This window comes from Daphnia pulicaria, chromosome 11, assembly GCF_021234035.1.
Source record: "Daphnia pulicaria isolate SC F1-1A chromosome 11, SC_F0-13Bv2, whole genome shotgun sequence".
Classification (NCBI taxonomy): Eukaryota; Metazoa; Arthropoda; class Branchiopoda; order Diplostraca; family Daphniidae; genus Daphnia; species Daphnia pulicaria.
This window is the reverse complement of record NC_060923.1, coordinates 3,151,916-3,169,327: the sequence shown is the minus strand read 5'-3', so window position 1 is coordinate 3,169,327 and position 17,412 is coordinate 3,151,916. Positions and strand designations below refer to the sequence as shown.

General features: G+C 40.7%; 5 protein-coding genes and 1 long non-coding RNA gene across 8 annotated transcripts; all 6 read left to right on the top strand.

The window, feature by feature from the left end:
• Nucleotides 1-838: 838 nt before the first annotated feature.
• Nucleotides 839-2,443, top strand: LOC124315440. The gene is made up of 7 exons (XM_046781115.1): nucleotides 839-947; nucleotides 1,015-1,172; nucleotides 1,235-1,460; nucleotides 1,538-1,662; nucleotides 1,783-1,905; nucleotides 1,970-2,195; nucleotides 2,256-2,443. Exons 1-7 carry the CDS (start codon nucleotides 885-887, stop codon nucleotides 2,364-2,366), a joined length of 1,032 nt encoding a protein of 343 aa, XP_046637071.1. The 5' UTR covers nucleotides 839-884; the 3' UTR covers nucleotides 2,367-2,443.
• A 1,231-nt stretch (nucleotides 2,444-3,674) lies between these two features.
• LOC124315746 lies at nucleotides 3,675-4,144 on the top strand. Its single transcript, XR_006911631.1, has 2 exons — nucleotides 3,675-3,862; nucleotides 3,937-4,144. It is a non-coding gene; the product is annotated as an uncharacterized LOC124315746 (long non-coding RNA).
• Nucleotides 4,145-5,450: 1,306 nt separating this feature from the next.
• On the top strand, nucleotides 5,451-12,489 carry LOC124315433. 3 transcript variants are annotated; one of them, XM_046781106.1, is made up of 7 exons: nucleotides 5,451-5,571; nucleotides 5,652-5,809; nucleotides 5,872-6,097; nucleotides 6,177-6,301; nucleotides 6,384-6,506; nucleotides 6,571-6,796; nucleotides 6,855-7,012. In XM_046781106.1, exons 1-7 carry the CDS (start codon nucleotides 5,506-5,508, stop codon nucleotides 6,969-6,971), a joined length of 1,041 nt encoding a protein of 346 aa, XP_046637062.1. In that variant the 5' UTR covers nucleotides 5,451-5,505; the 3' UTR covers nucleotides 6,972-7,012. The 3 variants fall into 3 exon arrangements, with proteins under 3 accessions (XP_046637062.1, XP_046637061.1, XP_046637063.1); XM_046781105.1 differs by lacking the exons at nucleotides 5,652-5,809; nucleotides 5,872-6,097; nucleotides 6,177-6,301; ... (1 more) ...; nucleotides 6,571-6,796; nucleotides 6,855-7,012 and adding exons at nucleotides 11,022-11,179; nucleotides 11,243-11,468; nucleotides 11,539-11,663; ... (1 more) ...; nucleotides 11,979-12,204; nucleotides 12,277-12,489 and having other exon boundaries at nucleotides 5,455-5,571; XM_046781107.1 differs by lacking the exons at nucleotides 5,451-5,571; nucleotides 5,652-5,809; nucleotides 5,872-6,097; ... (2 more) ...; nucleotides 6,571-6,796; nucleotides 6,855-7,012 and adding exons at nucleotides 10,823-10,951; nucleotides 11,022-11,179; nucleotides 11,243-11,468; ... (2 more) ...; nucleotides 11,979-12,204; nucleotides 12,277-12,489.
• LOC124315687 lies at nucleotides 8,095-9,953 on the top strand. Its single transcript, XM_046781507.1, has 7 exons — nucleotides 8,095-8,236; nucleotides 8,324-8,481; nucleotides 8,547-8,772; nucleotides 8,842-8,966; nucleotides 9,024-9,146; nucleotides 9,224-9,464; nucleotides 9,600-9,953. The coding sequence occupies exons 1-7, from the start codon at nucleotides 8,132-8,134 to the stop codon at nucleotides 9,714-9,716; spliced, it is 1,095 nt and encodes a 364-aa protein (XP_046637463.1). The 5' UTR covers nucleotides 8,095-8,131; the 3' UTR covers nucleotides 9,717-9,953.
• Nucleotides 12,490-13,457: 968 nt separating the features above from the next.
• LOC124315439 lies at nucleotides 13,458-15,111 on the top strand. Its single transcript, XM_046781114.1, has 7 exons — nucleotides 13,458-13,575; nucleotides 13,692-13,849; nucleotides 13,925-14,150; nucleotides 14,228-14,352; nucleotides 14,420-14,542; nucleotides 14,616-14,841; nucleotides 14,909-15,111. The coding sequence occupies exons 1-7, from the start codon at nucleotides 13,516-13,518 to the stop codon at nucleotides 15,023-15,025; spliced, it is 1,035 nt and encodes a 344-aa protein (XP_046637070.1). The 5' UTR covers nucleotides 13,458-13,515; the 3' UTR covers nucleotides 15,026-15,111.
• A 661-nt stretch (nucleotides 15,112-15,772) lies between these two features.
• On the top strand, nucleotides 15,773-16,847 carry LOC124315566. Its single transcript, XM_046781335.1, has 3 exons — nucleotides 15,773-16,203; nucleotides 16,269-16,376; nucleotides 16,441-16,847. The coding sequence occupies exons 1-3, from the start codon at nucleotides 15,812-15,814 to the stop codon at nucleotides 16,670-16,672; spliced, it is 732 nt and encodes a 243-aa protein (XP_046637291.1). The 5' UTR covers nucleotides 15,773-15,811; the 3' UTR covers nucleotides 16,673-16,847.
• The last annotated feature ends 565 nt before the right edge of the window (nucleotides 16,848-17,412 follow it).

Sequence of the window (17,412 nt, the reverse complement as noted above, 5' to 3'; positions counted from 1 at the left end):
GATTTTTTCTAGAAAATTGCGCCCCCCCCCCATAAAAACAAAACAAAACCAACAACATATTTAATGACCTGAGAAGTAAGTGTGCGATTAATTTTAGTTTTAAAACTTTAAAACTCAATGAGTAACCAAGATAAATAGGCAGTTATCGAGAAAGGGTTCGCAATTTTGATTCAAAAGTTATTAGAAACTTCTACATTGGCAAAATGAATCTGCTCAGCTATTAATAAGACGGACGTCATCAATGCAATCAAGTAGTTTTCAATAAAAAGTGCGTGTGCTATAACCCAAAAACATCACGTGTTGTTTTGCAAAATATGCACGTAAAATCAGTTCTGATTCCTTGAAAGCTGCACAGGATTATCTCCAGTTAGTATTTATGATTCTAAAATGTTTAATAACTTTTTTATCGAGGAGAAAGACCCAATCCTATAGCGAATGGCATTTATAACCAGCAACAAACTTCGGCTTATACTACAGTACTCAGCAAACTGACCTTTTGATGAACCTAGAGTTGCTGACTGTAAGACACATACTAAGAAGTAACTTGAGTATGGGCGTACAAAAACGACGTGATCCTCGTCACGTATGTCCCGTTCCATTCCTGCAGGTCGCTCGTCAGTCGGTTAACTCTTAACTGATCGTAACTGATAGTTAAAAACAGTTCAATGTTCAATAGGATGGACGAACATCTATGACGGTTTAAACCGAAAATTCTGATTGGTGACTTGAAAGTCCTCGCTAAGGCCGTGTAAAACTTTTCGGAGAAAAAAAACAGCACCAGCAGCTAATCTCTTCCATACACTTCACTATAAAAGAACGTGAAAATCCTTAGAAGAGCATCACTTAGCTAACTGATATTTCCAGAGCTAACTCGTCTCGCAACAATGGCTTTCAAGTTTGCCTTTCTCTTCGGCCTCGTCGCCTTCGCCAGTGCTTGCTCTCAAGCTGTAAGTTAGAAATTTCATTCATCATTCAATTTAATTCAATACCACTATGATCCATTTGCATATTCAGCCCGGAACCACCACCACCACTGTCACCACTACCGTCACCACCGTCTCTGCTGATGAAGGAGATGAAGGAATCCTGAGCTCTCACGATCGCAGTGTCATCCGCAAGACCTGGGACCAAGCCAAGAAGGACGGCGATGTCCCTCCTCAAGTTCTCTTCCGGTAAGTTTCCCTTTAACGATTATCGATTGGAATCAAAATTGAATGTGTACGTGTAAATTCAGCTTCGTCACTGCCCACCCCGAATACCAAAAGATGTTCAGCAAGTTCGCCACTGTTCCCCAGAACGAACTTATGGGCAACGGAAACTTCTTGGCCCAGGCTTACACCATTTTGGCCGGTTTGAACGTCGTCATCCAGTCCCTGTCCAGCCAGGAACTTTTGGCCAACCAATTGAACGCCCTCGGTGGTGCTCACCAGGCTCGTGGAGCCACCCCCATCATGTTCGAGGTACTTTTTTAAAACCAAATGATATAAGATATTTTCCAATTAGCTTATTAATTTTAACGTTACAATTGAAAATGAAGCAATTCGGTGAAATCTTGACCGGAGTCCTTGCTGAAGAGCTCGGCAGCGCCTTCAACGCTGAGGCCAAGAGCGCCTGGAAGAGCGGACTCGCCGCTTTGGTTGCCGGAATCTCCAAGACCCTCAAGTAAGTCATCGACATTGATTTCACTTATTACAACGAAAAAAGAAAAATTCCGTTTAATTTCTTGGTCAAAACTTTAATTCAACGTGTATAAGGATTAAAACAATTGCGTTTAATTTAAAGGAAATCGGATGATTTGGTTGATCCCCAGACTAAATTGTCTCCTCACATGATCGGTGATGTTCAGAGGTCATGGGAGAACATCCGTGGAGGTCGCAACGCTATGGTCTCCGACATCTTCATCAAGTGAGTGATTGATTCAGTAACCAATCAAAAATTTCTAATACTAAAACAACATTGTTGTTCAAAGGCTCTTCAAGGAGACTCCCCGCATCCAGAAATACTTCACCAAGTTCGCCAGTGTCGCTGCCGATGCTCTGCCCGGCAATGCCGATTACGAGAAGCAAGTCGCCCTCGTCGCCGACCGTGTTGACACCATCATCTCCGCTCTGGATGACAAACTGCAGCTTTTGGGTAACGTTAACTACATGCGCTACACTCACATCGCCCGTAGCATTCCCCGTGGACCTTGGGAGGTAAGTCCATGTTAAAATAATGAAATCGCGATGTTATTTTAATTCAACTCTTGTTTTCAGGACTTCGGCCGTCTCCTCGTCCAGTCTTTGGCTGCTAAGGGTGTTTCTTCTGACGATTTGGACTCGTGGAAGAGCGTTTTGTCCGTCTTGGTCAACGGAATTGCTCCCTAGATTTAAATATCTTACTGGGGTTCTCCAAAATCATCAATGCTCAAGCAATAATGCGGAGAAGAAAAAATTTCTGAACCGTCTAATCCTGAAATTTTTTTTATTGTTATTATTTTTTTTCCCAAATACAATTACTTAAAAAAAAGGTCTTTCAACTGTGTCTTTATTAAATCAAAATGAAATTATACTGCCTGATTTGATTGGGTTTTGTGCCTACAACATAAGACATCATCTTCAGTCTTTTCGGAGTTTCTGAAATTTCTAGCTCAACCGAAAATCAAAATTGCAGCTATCTATATTTCGTTTGTAATAAATACGATTTCAAGAATTTGTTCCACTCCGGTTTAATTTAATCGTTTTTCAGCTACCGTCTTTGTCTCAACAACTTGAACTAGTATGACAAGCCATAGCTAGTGCTTTACATGTATTAAATGTTTCCTCCTGAAATACAATCCAACGCCAATGAATGGACCATTGGTAAACACAACACTGTTGTTGTTTGTTTTTTTAACCAACAAACCAACCATGGGACTTGCAAGACATGACGAGAAGATAATAAAGTTCCACCCAATTCAAAAATCAAACGAAATTCCCTTTAAATCTTATGCTACTTACTAATAAAAACATCAATAAACCCCATGTTATGTGTCCGATACGAGCTACTTATAACTGGACAAAGTTACAGAGTTCTATAACTTTGTACCAATTGTACAGCGCTGCCATTAATCAAATTAGCTACAAGATTGCATCTTCATCTGTCGATCGAAACAGTTCAGCAGAAGACCGAGTTTATCCTTAATCGACGAGTACCCAACTACAACACATTAAATGCTACTCAGTGAATATAAATCTCAACTGAAACTTGAAAAAGGAAACGAATCTAAGCGTCCATGACCCCACCCCTGACACTGACGTAGACCATTTTTTTTCCCGGCCAATAAAGAATTATCTGGAAAACAAAAATCGACTGCTGACACGTAGCCTACTCAAATTAATGACGCTGATGCGTTTGTTTCAAATCCTTCCGCAGCGTATAAATACGGGGACAACTTCAGTTTCGAGCCCCCGTCATTTGTTTCAGTGAGCGGTTCTTACATCAACGCGGTCGCGGACCATTCCGCCCCGGTTGTTGGCTGTAACGTTTGAAGTTAATGTTACCCAACAGCTGCAGTTTTTCGTCCATGGCGGAAATGATGGCGTCCAGTTGCCATCCTCTTCGTCAAGTATAAACATTTCAGAAAACGTAAGGATAAGACAAATTTCTCGTGAGCAAGTTCAATTACTTAAAGTCATTCGTTATGGTTGAATCTAAAGGCATCTTCAAGGAGAGACGCCCTTTGTGCTCAATAACGTTCGGTGGGAAAACGGCCAATTCGACAATGGAATGGCTCGCAGAAGGACTTCATGATTTCCGCGATTGACGATAAACTGCAGCTGTTGGGTAACATTAATTGCGCTACGGTCAACAACCGAGCAGAATGAATCTTGAAAGAGTTGAGGTAAGAGACAGATCCAAATACAAATAGATGAGCAATTATTCTGTACATCAGGAAACGTTTCTTTTACTTTACAGGAATTTGGCCGTCTTTCCCTAACGCTGGACCGATTTGAGCATCGAGGGTGTCTCGCGCGTCTGTCTATCTGGACTGAAGAGGAACATTCTGATCATGTTATACTTTTGGCGGAGAAGATGGCGGAATATTTTGTTGACAAATTTGTTAAATGAGAGTTCGGTGAATTCTCATTTGAGGGCATCTTTCAATACAGAATTCCAGATAAGACGGCCGCACAATATTATTGTCAGTCAAACGAAAGCTATATTTAGAGAAAGTTCTTGTGGCAAGGAGAGTTAAACAAGACGAAAAATAGCCTAACGATAAACTATTGGAGATAATGAAGGGGAGTTTCCAACAAAAATGGTGTACTTGTCCTATCGGAAAACACCATGCACACTCTAGGTCTATTAAGGCGATATCGACAGCGACCCAAAATCAAAAGATGTATATGGAATATAATAAGTCGGTTTTCATCCGACACGTGCAGTATCATAACATTTCTTTTTTTTTTTTGATCGATTCAAAAATCGATTTAGTCGATGCATAAATATGATGACTGGGCAAATAGGAAGGGACATAGTGGCCACAGAAAAGAGGTAATCGAATCCTGCATGACATTTGAACTTGGGGAAAATGTTTCTGTGTTGTGTACTTCGCCGAGTTTTCTTGGTTAAGAAAAAGAGGAAATATCAATCTAGTCGATCATTCTTTGACCCTAATGTCATGCGAACCACAACTTAATGAAACTTCAGACGATAAAAACAAAACGTGACTAGTGTCACGTACTACGGCAATAAGTGAAATAAAATCTCTTGCAATTCTGAGTGATTTTCAAGCAACAAAAAGCAAACAATCATCAAACTCAATCTTTGAAAAGCAGAGCAAAATGATGAAAGCGAAAATTCCTTTCTGAAAGGCGGAAAGAAAATAATAATTCAACAAAATGCAAGAACGAAGTTAGTTGGTTTAAATAGGCAAGCGGCAAAGCACCTATTGCGAAATCCCTTACAGCGAAACCAAATGCGTGAAAGTCAAGTGCGAATGAGGTCATCAAGAAACTTATTCATTGAACCGTAAACAAAACAAACCGTTACGAGACATTATTTCGAAAAATGTAGGCTCCATCAAACATAAATAGATTTGATCTTGGATTTGATGGAACTCAACGCACAAGGCTAGACAACCGGTTTAATTCAATTTGCTGACATCTGATTTTAGTGGAGAAACGGTTGATTTATTACCCAAGGACCATGTTGAACCCAAGTTTTAAAAAATATCAGCCATCAACATCGAAGTTAAACAAATATGAACTCCCAAAGTAAAACGTGGTCGACATCACGTACATCTTTTTCCAGCATAGGCTGTCTGGTTAAAAAAACAAGACTGGTAGTCAACAGTTCAACCGCCAAGTATACTACCGCTTAGACTTGTTGTCATGCGGTTATCGCGTGAAACGGAGATTCCCTATCTCGGAATTCTCAGAACCTACTTCCTCAAGCCCAGTTCGGTATATAAGAGCGGTGGAAATCCTCAGAAGAGCATCACTTAGCTGACTGATATTTCCAGAGCTAACTCGTCTCTCAACAATGGCTTTCAAGTTTGCCCTTCTCTTCGGCCTCATCGCCTTCGTCAGTGCTTGCTCTCAACAAGCTGTAAGTCAACAATTTTAGTTGAAAATTTAATTAAAATTAAATCTACACACTTAGTATATAATCCATACGAATATCTTTAGCCTGGAACCACCTTGACCACCGTCACCACCACCGTCACCACAGTCTCCGCTGATGAAGGAAACGAAGGAATCTTGAGCTCTCACGACCGCAGTGTCATCCGCAAGACCTGGGACCAAGCCAAGAAGGACGGTGATGTCGCTCCCCAAGTTCTTTACCGGTAAGTTTCCCGCATAAGACTCAAAAGTGGAATCAAATTTGAATGTGTACGTGTGAATTCAGTTTCGTCACTGCCCACCCCGAATACCAAAAGATGTTCAGCAAGTTCGCCACTGTTCCCCAGAACGAACTTTTGGGCAACGGAAACTTCTTGGCCCAGGCCTACACCATCTTGGCCGGTTTGAACGTCGTCGTCCAGTCCCTGTCCAGCCAGGAACTTTTGGCCAGCCAATTGAACTCTCTCGGCGGTGCTCACCAGGCCCGCGGAGCTACTCCCATTATGTTCGAGGTTCGCTTTCAAACCCAAATTCAAAATAATATTTCCAAGTTATTAGCCTTTTAACTTAAACTGAAAATTGAAAATGAAGCAATTCGGTGAAATCTTGACCGGAGTCCTTGCTGAAGAGCTCGGCAGCGCCTTCAACGCTGAGGCCAAGAGCGCCTGGAAGAGCGGACTCGCCGCTTTGGTTGCCGGAATCTCCAAGACCCTCAAGTAAGTTTCAACACTCTTTTTCTATGTAGTTTTTCAAACGATGAACAAAACGTGAATTAATTTATCACATTTAACTTCATAGAAAATCGGAAGATTTGGTTGATCCCCAAACCAAGCTGTCCGGTCACATGATCGGTGATGTTCAGAGGTCATGGGAGAACATCCGTGGAGGTCGCAACGCTATGGTCTCCGACATCTTCATCAAGTGAGTGATTGATTTAGTAACCAATCAAAAATTTCTAATACTAAAACAACATTGTTGTTCAAAGGCTCTTCAAGGAGACTCCCCGCATCCAGAAATTCTTCACCAAGTTCGCCAGTGTCGCTGCCGATGCTCTGCCCGGCAATGCCGATTACGAGAAGCAAGTCGCCCTCGTCGCCGACCGTGTTGACACCATCATCTCCGCTCTGGATGACAAACTGCAGCTTTTGGGCAACATCAACTACATGCGCTACACCCACACCGCTCGCAGCATTCCCCGTGGAGCTTGGGATGTGAGTTAAACAAAAGATAACAAATTCGATCGCATTCTAATTCAACTCTTTCTTTCAGGACTTCGGCCGTCTCCTCGTCCAGTCTTTGGCTGCTAAGGGTGTTTCTTCTGACGATTTGGACTCGTGGAAGAGCGTTTTGACCGTCTTGGTCAACGGAATTTCTCCCAAAAACTAAACTTGTCAACCTTTTGTACTTTTCTCAAGAAGTTTCAAAGGAAAGACAAATTTCGTTTTTTTGTTCAATTTTGTTTTGGTCTTACAATAAAAATTAGTAAAAAAAAATTCATCTAGTTCCTTTTTTTCCAACACTGTTATTATTGCAAAAAATTTTTTTTATTCAAATATTAAAAGTTGGAAGTGCACTGATTCTATCAGAAGTGTCATAGACGGATAGGCAGGCCCAATTTTGCATTGAGACCTACACAAGTGTCGCCCAACAAAACCTTAGCTGTTCTATCAAGTTCCAATGTTATATATCAAAATAAAATCACGAGAGTAAAAAACGGTATACAAGCTTCTAATTGAGTCGTTATAGTTCCTGTCACTCTGAACGCCTCCCACGTTTCTAAGAATTTCAAAAAAGAAAAAAAAAAAAAAAACAGGAAAAGAAGAAAAAAAACATGAAGATGTCGACTATTACTACAGTGTACTTGTTTTGCTTCCTTGTTTGACTTTTAACCTCTCTTTTTCAAGGCTTCGAGATGCATGTTATATACCGCCATCTCATCTATCAGTACACTCTTGTAGAGGTTGCATTTGCCGAAAGAAGGAAAACTTAAGATCGATTTCTCAAGTTGGAAGACTCAAAAGCGCTTAAGCGATTGCATCCAGGAAATTTGTCCGTCCAGCATATATTTACCCGCTTTTACTGATATTTTTTTTCTAAGTTCAAAAATCAGTTAAAAGAAAAGATTCTTTAAAAAAAAATCATTCCACCATATGCTGTAGACGGTCACTGAGGATGAGCAACACGATTCCTTCCTGTTTCGTAAAGTTCCGTTTAACTCCTATCGAAAACAAGAGCAAAACCGTCAACACAGCATCATGTTTATTTACTTCAAGGGTGAACGGATGCGTCAGTGGAAGACCGGCACAATCCATCAGAAAAATTTCAAACTCACAGCTGAAACCCATTTAAGTGTTCGCAAGATAACCACAAAACATGCGCAACGAATTTCAACGGAACATGTATCATCACGTAGGCCGTGTTTCGACTAAGTAAATAACCTTGAATATCGCGACTAAACACAACAAATTTAATTTTAACAAGCTATCATATCAAGGGTATATAAAGCGCTGCAAATTCAGACAGAAGGCAAACAGTTAGCTTTCTGGATGCTATACAACAGAACAACCCATTGCAGCAGCATGCAGATCCTCACACTCGCTCTCTTCTTTGGCACAATCGCTGCCACAAGCGCTTGCGCTAACATGGCTATGGTAAGTTTAACCTGATACATTTTCCCGCAAAAAAAAAAATTAAAAGTCTTGAACGTCATTGGTAAAATCAAATTATTTACATTTTAGCCCGGTAAAACTTCATATGCGATCGCTATGTCTATTATGACGACCGAAGATGATGAAATGGGGTCAGGACTTCTTAGCACTCAGGAACGCGCTATTATTCGCACAACTTGGAATAAGGCCAAAAAAGATGGAGATGTCGCACCCAAGCTCCTTTCCAAGTATGATTCGAATAGGAATAAAAATTAAATCAATCAAGACTAACATCAAGCGTTAATTAACCCAGATTTCTCAAGGCTTATCCCGAATACCAGAAGAAATTCAGCAAGTTCTCTGATGTCCCTCAGTCAGATTTGTTGAGCAACGGAAACTTCTTGGCTCAGTCCTACACCATCTTGGCCGGTTTGAACGTCATTGTCCAGTCCCTGTCCAGCCAGGAGCTGATGGCCAACCAATTGAACGCTCTTGGTGGTGCACATCAACCCCGAGGAGTTACCACTACTATGTTTAAGGTGATTCGCGAATTTTTTCTCAACGATAATACCGGTACGTCGTATTCACATAACGGATTTGAACTTTAGGAATTCGGAGTCATTCTTATTCAAGTTCTCGAAGAAGAAATCGGAAGTGCAATGACAATCGATGCCAGACAGGCTTGGAAAAATGGAATTCATGAATTGATTGGTGGCCTATCACAGACTTTAAAGTGAGTAGCGTCAACATGCCTAAACACAATCTTGTAATTATAACCATTGCATTGAAGGAATCCAGAAGATTTGCCTGATCCCCAAACTCGACTGACCCCCCAACAAATCAAAGAAGTCCAGAGTACGTGGGCATCAATGAGAGGCGATCGCAACTCAATCGTTTCTGCCATCTTCATCGAGTAAATAGCACAATAAATTCAAATGAAACGCACAATTCATCACAGTAGAAATAACTTACGAAATATTAAATGGACAGGCTCTTCAGAGAGAATCCTCGCTCTCAGAAATACTTCGCCAAATTCGCCAGTCTACCCTTGGAGTCTTTGATTAGCAACACCGATTTCAACCAACAAGTTGCACTCGTCGCCAACCGCCTAGATACAATTATTTCGGCCATGGGAGATAAACTGCAACTGTTGGGTAATATCAATTACATGAGATACAGCCACGAGCAGCGCATCTATTCTCCGAGAAACGCTGTCCGAGATCGCTTTGAGGTAACCATATCATATAGATAAAAAAAAACATAGAATGTTTGTAGGACTACATTATTATCCTTCTGTTGTTTTTTACCCCGTGCACATAATGACGAGACGAAAAAAAAAATTCAATAACATAAATTTATTTGGCAGGACTTTGGCCGTCTTTTGCTAGACACTTTGATTGCAAAGGGTATCGCTGGTGATGACCTAGACTCGTGGAAAAGCGTTCTGAAGATTTTTATTGATGGAATCGCTCCCGAGCAATGAAAACTTGTGTGGACGTTGACAAGAATTAATTGAATGATAGTCTATTAGAATTAGCGCTCAGAAACTGTCTTATATCGTGTAAAAAAAAAGTTGATAGAATGTTATATTTTGTAATTCAACATCTGTCCTGTTTCAGTGAATACGTGCCTTTTTTTAAAATGTGCAATGTACAGATTTCGTTGATCGATAAACTGCACACATCTGTGTTCTAAAATGCAACAAATTGAAATTTACTTGTAACGATTCTAGGAAAACGTGCAAAAAAAAGCTTTTAATTTGAAATATTAAGTTGCCACACGGCAGCTGGTGATGCTGGTAAACAAGCGCACAGAGATGAAACTGAAACTGAGAATGATGCGAACGAGTTCATGGATACATTTTGTAAACAGAAATCAATGGCAATCTCGAATAAACTGCTGGAAATGCGAGACGCCAAGAAAACATAACACTTGATGACTAAACTTTTGCTTCGAACGACGCTCAGTAGCATTTCAATGAAAATCTTCTTACAGACAAGTAGAACGCGCACGCGCACGCAGAACAAGATAAGGAAAAAAGCTCTACTAACTTTCCGTTAGCAAGAAAAATTAAAAATTTTACATCTAATGTTGCAAAAATCGGAAAAATCGTCAACACAATAGAAACAATTGTTTCATGAATGGTTTTAATATATCATCTGCTCCATTAAAACACCATAAAACGCAAAAATTGCTTTGGTGTAAGCTGAATAAAAGAATATTCGCTCGAATCATCAGATCAGAAAATGAAAACAACGTTCGACCTGATTGTTCGCGAACCTTCTAGAACTCGATTCAAATTCTTACAGATGTCAACAAAAGCAGTTTTTGTTTGAAAGCTAAAATTTAAACTAGTATGTGCAGATGGTCACGCACACACTTTCCCACATGTGTACTGTTCTAACATCTTCGGCCAATGATCAGTAATGCCGGTTCAAAGGGCATAGTGAAATATAGCCGCAACGGAACAAAAAAAGAATTTTCATTGGTTAGACGCAGACATCGCGTGTCCCATATCACAACTTACAATTTACAAAAATAAATTTATCAGCAAAATCCTTAAGGCAAATTTTACTATAAAAGAACGTGAAAATATTCAGAAGAGCATCACTTAGCTGACTGATATTTCCAGAGCTAACACTTCCAGCAACCATGGCATTCAAGCTTGCTCTTCTTTTCGGCCTCGTTGCCTTCGTCAGTGCTTGCTCACAACAAGCTGTAAGTTAGACATTCAAATTTTTAATTAAAAGGTTAAATCAAAACAACTTTGATCCATTTGAATTTTTAGCCCGGAACCACCTTGACCACTGTCACCACCACCGTCACCACCGTCTCTGCCGATGAAGGAGATGAAGGAATCTTGAGCTCTCACGATCGCAGTGTCATCCGCAAGACCTGGGACCAAGCCAAGAAGGACGGTGATGTCGCTCCCCAAGTTCTTTACCGGTAAGTTTTTCCGGATAAGACTCAAAAGTGGAATCAAAATTTAATTTGTACGTGTAAATTTAGCTTCGTCACTGCCCACCCCGAATACCAAAAGATGTTCAGCAAGTTCGCCACTGTTCCCCAGAACGAACTTTTGGGCAACGGAAACTTCTTGGCCCAGGCTTACACCATCTTGGCCGGTTTGAACGTCGTCGTCCAGTCCCTGTCCAGCCAGGAACTTTTGGCCAACCAATTGAACGCTCTCGGCGGAGCTCACCAGGCCCGTGGAGCCACCCCCATCATGTTCGAGGTACGTTTCCAAAACCAAAAGATATTTTCCAATTAGCTTATTAACTTTAACTCTACAATTGAAAATGCAGCAATTCGGTGAAATCTTGACTGGAGTTCTTGCTGAGGAGCTCGGCAGCGCCTTCAACGCTGAGGCCAAGAGCGCCTGGAAGAGCGGACTCGCCGCTTTGGTTGCCGGTATCTCCAAGACCCTCAAGTAAGTCGGCCATTAATTTCACTTTTGAAAATAAAACAAAAGAACCGCACCACAACGCAAGTGAAAGACCAAACAAATTCAAACTCAAGCATTTATAAGAGTTAAAATTATTGCTTTGAACTTGAAGGAAATCCGAAGATTTGGCTGATCCCCAAACCAAATTCACTGGTCGCCAGATCCGTGACGCTCAGAGGACCTGGGAGAACATCCGTGGAGGACGCAACGCTATGGTCTCATCCATCTTCATCAAGTGAGTGATTGATTTGCATATCAATAAAAATTGTTCCAACTCAATATCAACATTGTTGTTCAAAGGCTCTTCAAGGAGACTCCCCGCATCCAGAAATTCTTCACCAAGTTTGCCAATGTCGCTGTCGACGCTTTGGCCGGTAATGCTGATTACGAGAAGCAAGTCGCTTTGGTCGCCGACCGTCTGGACTCCATGGTCGCTGCTTTGGACGACAAACTGCAGATTCTCGGCAACATGAACTACATGCGCTACACCCACGCCGCCCGTAGCATTCCCCGTGGAGTTTGGGAGGTATATTACAAGTTTTATTTGCCGCAATTGCCAACTTTCCTTATTAATTGGACCTTTTTTCTCCCATCACAGGACTTCGGCCGCCTTATTTTTGACGTTCTCAGCTCTAAGGGTCTCTCTGCTGACGAGTTGAACTCATGGAGGGGTGTTTTGGGCGTTTTCCTCAACGGAATTGCTCCCAAGAAATAAATTTGCTCAAGTCTTTTTACCCAAATAAGGTTACAATGTTGGAAATGATTCAAATAGATTTTTTTGAAATACAATTACTTAATTAGTCCACAAAAATTTCTCTATTCATTGTAAAATGATTTTAAATTATTAAAAAAATACTCGTGTTACTACTGCAACTTTACTGTCGAGCTGAAATTTCTGATTGGTAGAATCATCGACTGATGGTCAATAATAACGGGTTTAAATTTTAAATATTCGTCTATAGCTATTTGTTATCCTCTCTTTCCTGCTTTGTATCAAAATTGAAAATGCCATAAAAGAAAAAGTAAATGAAATACAGACAAAAATTTCGCCCCGCTCAAAAATAGTTGTTTCCACGGACTCGTTTGAATCAGTTCGGCTTGGGACACGAATGAAATGAACAGGGGGGACACGAAAAGAAAATGAGTTTAAATTATAACATTAATACGCATTAATATTCGGCAAGTCTCTATTGATAAATTATTCAGCAGTGCTGAGTAATCATAAAAACTTTACATTTCAAGGTAATATAAACCTTACACATTTCAATATCAATCTCTTGATATTGAAACAAAGTTAGCGAAAGATCTCAAAATAAAATGAGGCCGACAAGCGAAATAATTGTTTGCGACAACAACAAGCGAAATCTTGACGTAGGCGTATAACTAGGCATATTTTTTCGACCTCTGCGCGGTCAAAAGACTGCAAAAACAATAAAGAGGGAATTATTTTAAATACTTCAGTTAAAGTTGGAAAAATAAAAACAAAAAACAATTCTTTGACAGAAAAAACATGTTAGCCGGCCTTCGGTCGACCCGTACAAGGATGACACGAGACTTCCTCGTAGTGACATAGTCCATTTTTCAGCCAAGCAAACAAGCGGCCGGCAACCAGATAAAAGTTCAAAGGATAAAAAGATAATCATCAACAGCCAGACACACGTGCTATTTTAAGATCAATTTCGGCTCTACATCGTCACGTAGGCTATGTTTACAGCCAAGAAGGCACAACAACAGAGGTCAAACGTTCTACTCAGCTAGTATTTAAGGGACGGTAATTCAGTAAGAAGGCATCAGTTGGCTGTCTGAACACATTTCAAGCTAAACGCATCTTCCAAACATGCAGGTCCTCTCCCTCGCTCTTTTCATCGGCATCGCCGTCGCTGTCAGCGCTTATGCGGTAAGTAATTCATTTAAAACCAAAACTGGTATCGTTTAGATGAAGTTTGAAACAACATAAAATTCAAATTGGTAATATTTTCAGTTACATAATCAACCCCTTTTTCTTTATTTTAGCCTGGCACCAAGGTAACCACTGTGACCACCAGCGTCACCACCGTTACTCTTGACGAAGAAAGCACCGGCATCCTCAGCTCTCACGAACGCAGCATCATCCGCAAGACCTGGGATCAGGCCAAGAAAGATGGTGATGTTGCTCCTCAAGTTCTTTACCGGTATGTTTTCCAAACCAATTGCAAAATTAACTTGTCAAAAGCTTCTTTAAACTATAACATAAAATTCGCCTTCAGCTTCATCAAGGCCCACCCCGAATACCAAAAGAAATTCAGCAAGTTCGCTGATGTTCCTCAATCCGAATTGTTGAGCAACGGAAACTTCTTGGCCCAGGCTTACACCATTTTGGCCGGTTTGAACGTCGTCATCCAGTCCCTGTCCAGCCAAGAGCTTTTGGCCAATCAATTGAACGCTCTCGGTGGTGCCCATCAACCCCGCGGTGTTACCCCCGCCATGTTCGAGGTAAGTTTCTTGACGAAGAAACTAAAAGCTCAACGGTTGTTTAATAATAACACAAATTGGGTTGAAAAAATCAAAAGGAATTCGGTGTCATTGTTGAACAAGTCCTAGAAGAAGAGCTCGGTAGCACCTTCAACGCTGAGGCCAGAGATGCCTGGAAGAACGGAATCCGCGCTTTGGTCGGTGGAGTTTCCAAGACCCTCAAGTGAGTATTTGCCCAAATAAAAAAAACCCGAAGAAATCTTTTAACCTAATTGTCTGAAAATATGAAGGAACCCCGAGGATTTGGTCGATCCCCAAACTAAACTGTCCCTCCACCAGATCCGCGATGTTCAGAGAAGCTGGGAAACCATCCGCAATGACCGCAACGCCATAGTCTCTTCCATCTTCATCAAGTGAGTGAATTTAACTTTCAATCAATTTAAAGCAGTTTCAAATATCAAATCAATTTGTTTTGCAAAAAAAAAGGCTCTTCAAAGAGACTCCTCGCATCCATAAGCACTTTGCCAAGTTCTCCGGAGTCGCCGTCGATGCCCTGTCTGCCAACGGCGACTACAACCAACAAGTCGCTCTCGTCGCTGACCGTCTGGACACTATCGTCTCTGCTATGGATGACAAACTGCAGCTTTTGGGCAACATCAACTACATGAAATACAGCCACATCAAGCGTGGAATTGCCCGTCAAACTTTCGAGGTAAGATCAATTTCACGCTGAAACAAAACAAGAAATCATTTCAAAATGCGCGCTTTAAATTTGACAGGATTTCGGCCGTTTGTTGATGGATGTTTTGGGCGCTAAGGGTATCTCCTCCGACGATTTGGACTCGTGGAAGGGTGTTTTGACCGTTTTCGTTAACGGAGTTTCTCCCAAGAATTAACAAGCTTTTCGATTGGTTTGGGATATGTTTTAGCTGAAAAATATCATTCCACACGGTTTTTGTTTCAATACACTTTTATAACGACACACAAGTTTACTTATTAACTGGAAGCGAAAGAAAAGCTTGGGAATTAACTTTGCCTTTTGACTCCGTACTTTTTAAGGGTCAAGAATACAAGATCGGACAATATCAGAATGGGTTCAAATGATATACAAATATGATCAAGATGAGCATTAGCGTTTTTTAGGCGGAACGCAAACCACTATCTAGGTCATTCAAATTCAAGCTAGGGGTAATTTCAGCATGCAGCCGAAAAAAACGACAAAGTCATCGTTGGTGCTTCAAAGAGAATGAATTAAGCGTTCGGTTATCAAAAGTTCATTGACTTTAGAACGATGTAAACAGGCAAAATATTCTCAATCGACAGGGGATATGTGACAGTTATTTGACGGACGTTTTGTCTTTTTGCGATTCGAGAATATCGTGCGAATTTAAGGATTGACTTGTATCCGGTCAAAAACGGAAACGGTCCGAATTTTTCATTGACAATCGGTGGGAAACTCAAAAAATAAATTCCCAAACAAAATTTGTCAACGAATCAGAAAATGGAATCAGATACCGTTGGCAAACTGATCTACATTTGGCTCTCATTTTAAAATAGTCAATACAATGAGAGAATAAAAAGAGTTCAAATCGAGCTTTATATAAGGGGGTAATCGGAGCAGTCGAGCCATCAGTTGCCGTTTGCTCAACAGTCTCGCCAGACCCAACTCACATAGAAGTAAAATGAAATCACAAGTAATCAATTGGCCATGCTTTGCGCTATTATTAATCGGCTTTTACATAACAAACGTCAACTCGGTGGCCGTTGGCCAACCGGGCCATTTTCACCGTCAACAGAAACGGTCAGTTATTTCGCTTCCCAGAAGTGTTTTCAGAGTTAACGCTGAAATCATCGTTCCTGTGCTGGCGCTCATCAATCAGACCAACACTTATCTTTGGTTTAACTTCCCCTCAACTTGGCCAGTGCCAAACAACAACAACCTCAACACCTTGTACAACAGTTTCGGCCGTCTCAAAGAGAAAGGTATCGAGGTGGACGAAGAATTCGTCGACGAACAACGAACCAATCAGGAAAGAAGATCCCTCTATCAATACATCGAAGGATTTTTCCAAAAGTAAAAAACAATTTTTCTCAAAAGTTGAATAAATAACATTAATTGAATTCAAATCGTTTCATCAGCTTTGGAGTGAACGGCACAGCCTGCGTGCTCCGAGCTATTTGCGAGATGTCTGAAGCGCCACTTTCCAGCAACGGACTTTTGGGCAAACTCGTCGAACTTGTTTTAACGTAACGAAACATTTGTAAAGCAAATTTGACATTTCTACAGAATTAAATAATAACACAAAAACAGGCCTAGCCTGATGAAAATGCCTGCCAAGATGGAGCCCTATTTTGGAGAGAACCGATTCAAGCGTTCAACAGATTTAAATGTACACGATGACGTCATCATGCAAGATTTGGATTTTGTTTCGGCGCCTGTCGAAGACGAGTACACGCAAGCTTATCGCCGAGGAAAGGATGGCTCTTGTTGGAGTCACTACGCAAACTGTCCAATCAACGTATTCAAAATGTTGAGTTTGTAAGTGGTAAAGAAAAACTGTCGCACGTAGCGTTTTGACTAGCATTTTACGATTATGAGCTTACCAATCAAAAACCAACCCTGAATCAAAAATAATTCTATTCATATTTATTTGTAGTGTTTGTTAACACGTGAAATCAAGATTTAGAAAAATACACGGGTAATTCACCTGACAAAAACGTTCGCACTGGAGATTCGTAGATTTCGAAAAATAAATCCGACTTTAAACGTTATATCCTTCAACATAATTGCTCTAATCAAGGTCATAAAATAAATTGCACAAAAATTCTTTGTTCTCACTAACGATATTTTATACACCAAAAAATCACCACGTGAAAGGGGAAGGGAAATTTCGTTTTTTCGGACTTACTACTTTTTGACGACTTAATTGGTAGCTGGTATCGACTGGTGACAGGTAGGCCCTCCACGAAGTGATGTTATGGCACAGTAAATTAGATGGGTCTGATGCAGCAAAGGGTGAATCACGAGGGTGATCCAGGAGAAAAATGTTGAATAAAAGTTTGAATTTAAACGTTTGTACGACACATTTATTCCACCACACTGAAAGCGACAGATTCAATTGTCAACTTTGTCAAATTGTGAAATAACTGGTGAGAATTCACAAAATTCAGAGAACGATCACTTTCATAACTTCCATCGCAAACGAGTTCCAACGTCTAATGAAATGGAAAGCGATGAAAGGGTGGGAAACGTTATTTTGTTTCTTAGCGGCGACATTGCAAT

Excerpts from the sequence above, each read along its gene's own strand:
- LOC124315433 (XM_046781105.1), top strand. The coding sequence starts at position 5,506 with ATGGCTTTCAAGTTTGCCCTTCTCTTCGGCCTCATCGCCTTCGTCAGT. Across the intron at positions 11,469-11,538 it reads CCACCCCCATCATGTTCGAG|CAATTCGGTGAAATCTTGAC; the intron begins GTACGTTTCCAA and ends TTGAAAATGCAG. Across the intron at positions 11,664-11,790 it reads GGTATCTCCAAGACCCTCAA|GAAATCCGAAGATTTGGCTG; the intron begins GTAAGTCGGCCA and ends TTGAACTTGAAG.
- LOC124315439 (XM_046781114.1), top strand. The coding sequence starts at position 13,516 with ATGCAGGTCCTCTCCCTCGCTCTTTTCATCGGCATCGCCGTCGCTGTC. Across the intron at positions 14,353-14,419 it reads GGAGTTTCCAAGACCCTCAA|GAACCCCGAGGATTTGGTCG; the intron begins GTGAGTATTTGC and ends GAAAATATGAAG. Across the intron at positions 14,543-14,615 it reads GTCTCTTCCATCTTCATCAA|GCTCTTCAAAGAGACTCCTC; the intron begins GTGAGTGAATTT and ends GCAAAAAAAAAG.
- LOC124315566 (XM_046781335.1), top strand. The coding sequence starts at position 15,812 with ATGAAATCACAAGTAATCAATTGGCCATGCTTTGCGCTATTATTAATC. Across the intron at positions 16,204-16,268 it reads ATCGAAGGATTTTTCCAAAA|CTTTGGAGTGAACGGCACAG; the intron begins GTAAAAAACAAT and ends TCGTTTCATCAG. Across the intron at positions 16,377-16,440 it reads CTCGTCGAACTTGTTTTAAC|GCCTAGCCTGATGAAAATGC; the intron begins GTAACGAAACAT and ends ACACAAAAACAG.
- LOC124315687 (XM_046781507.1), top strand. The coding sequence starts at position 8,132 with ATGCTATACAACAGAACAACCCATTGCAGCAGCATGCAGATCCTCACA. Across the intron at positions 8,773-8,841 it reads TTACCACTACTATGTTTAAG|GAATTCGGAGTCATTCTTAT; the intron begins GTGATTCGCGAA and ends TTTGAACTTTAG. Across the intron at positions 8,967-9,023 it reads GGCCTATCACAGACTTTAAA|GAATCCAGAAGATTTGCCTG; the intron begins GTGAGTAGCGTC and ends ATTGCATTGAAG.
- LOC124315440 (XM_046781115.1), top strand. The coding sequence starts at position 885 with ATGGCTTTCAAGTTTGCCTTTCTCTTCGGCCTCGTCGCCTTCGCCAGT. Across the intron at positions 1,906-1,969 it reads GTCTCCGACATCTTCATCAA|GCTCTTCAAGGAGACTCCCC; the intron begins GTGAGTGATTGA and ends TGTTGTTCAAAG. Across the intron at positions 2,196-2,255 it reads TTCCCCGTGGACCTTGGGAG|GACTTCGGCCGTCTCCTCGT; the intron begins GTAAGTCCATGT and ends TCTTGTTTTCAG.